Source organism: Mesitornis unicolor, unplaced genomic scaffold (assembly GCF_000695765.1).
Source record: "Mesitornis unicolor isolate BGI_N332 unplaced genomic scaffold, ASM69576v1 scaffold2189, whole genome shotgun sequence".
Classification (NCBI taxonomy): domain Eukaryota; kingdom Metazoa; phylum Chordata; class Aves; order Mesitornithiformes; family Mesitornithidae; genus Mesitornis; species Mesitornis unicolor.
This window is the reverse complement of record NW_010205034.1, coordinates 47,723-49,135: the sequence shown is the minus strand read 5'-3', so window position 1 is coordinate 49,135 and position 1,413 is coordinate 47,723. Positions and strand designations below refer to the sequence as shown.

General features: G+C 41.3%; 1 protein-coding gene across 1 annotated transcript in view; it reads left to right on the top strand.

Annotated features, from left to right (window-relative positions):
- LOC104545962 (fibrillin-1-like) overlaps positions 1 to 1,413 on the top strand; it is a gene marked incomplete at its 3' end in the record, with an annotated part of 102,873 nt that overhangs the window by 53,862 nt on the left and 47,598 nt on the right. The window contains exon 9 of the mRNA XM_010191232.1: positions 1,245 to 1,403. Within this exon, the coding sequence (XP_010189534.1) occupies positions 1,245 to 1,403 (159 nt within the window). The remainder of the gene's footprint in view (positions 1 to 1,244; positions 1,404 to 1,413) is intronic.

Genomic DNA, 1,413 nt, shown 5'->3' with positions numbered 1-1,413 from the left:
GTGTAGAGAAATGAAGTGGCACATGAACTAAACTGACCACCTAAAACCATTAAATAAATGCAGAGATCATAATCAGGAAAAGCAGAAGTTTACTCTACCATGTTTACTTAATAAATCCTCTGTGATTCAGGAAGAGCTTCTAGGGTAATTTACAGGTGGAGTAGAGGGGAGATGCAAGTGCTGAAATACCCAGTTCAGTTCATTCAACACTGAATTTATTTTTCAGTTCTCATATTTTTTCTATCGTTTCAGGAATTTGTCTCTGTAGTGTTTTGTTTTCATTATACAGTTCCTCTCCCCTCTCGTGCCGTAAACGTTAACATTTTGAATTTCAAAGATATTAGCTGCACGAATAGTTGTTGGTGTACACACGAGTCGTAGACATGAATTAGGTCAGCTGGAAATGTGGTCTTTAATGGTGATACTCTGTGTGCATTCTTGGGATCGCACGTTCCAAAACCACACTTCCCAAAGACAAAAGAGTCAGGGACAGGAGGAAAAGTGGGGCAGTAGGGCAGATGCCACTTACAGAGATAAACAATAGGAGAATGCTTAACACTGGGCATAGACTGTGCTTACAGCAAAACAGATCATTTTCCCATCGTCTGGGGAAGGATGAGCTCGATGTGGAGCTGACTCGGTTTCTCTTTGTCTGCGCTCCTTTAACTGCACCTCTGGTTTCTGCTTTTATTGGCAGACTTCATTTACACGGGGAAATAGTGTTAGTGTATTCATTCTCTAATTGGTTTTGCCTCATTGCTTATATTTATATGTCTTTGTTTTAGGAGGCTAACTTTTAAGAAATCCAGTTGAAACTGGGCTTTTTTCCCTGTTCAGTATTTTTCTAACTCTGTGGCAAGCTTTGTATTAAATTAACTTGGGATCAAGTCCAAAAGTCCTTCTTTAGGTAAACTTCCCACTGAGTTCGTCAAACATTTTGCCTGAAAGAAGGCTAAGGAGATTACGAGCAGGTCCCCGCCTCACTCTTCAGTTTCACATCCAGGATGTCAGTTACGTTATCATTTTACGAGCAGTCTTCTGACAAGTAGTATTGATCTCCTATGGATTAATGACTTGGTTCACAGACCTAAGCTTGTTACTACAAAGAAAACATGTAAGCTCAGAATTTCCGGCTTACTTAAGGTTTGTTATTGCTAATCTGAAACACTGTGAAAAGGAGGAGAGTTGGATTAAATGGAAAGGCTGTGAGATACTAGAACAGCATTCCTGTTTTCGTGTTTCAGATGAGTATCGCAAATTGTGCTCAGTAGCTGCTCTGCTGCCAGCAAGACCTGACCTTCCTCCAGGCCGTCCTGACATCATCCCTCCACCAATCCCTCCTGGTGTTTACCCTCCTCAACAGCCAGAAATCATCTATCCATCTCGAGCTCCACCACCTCATAGTAAGAAAGA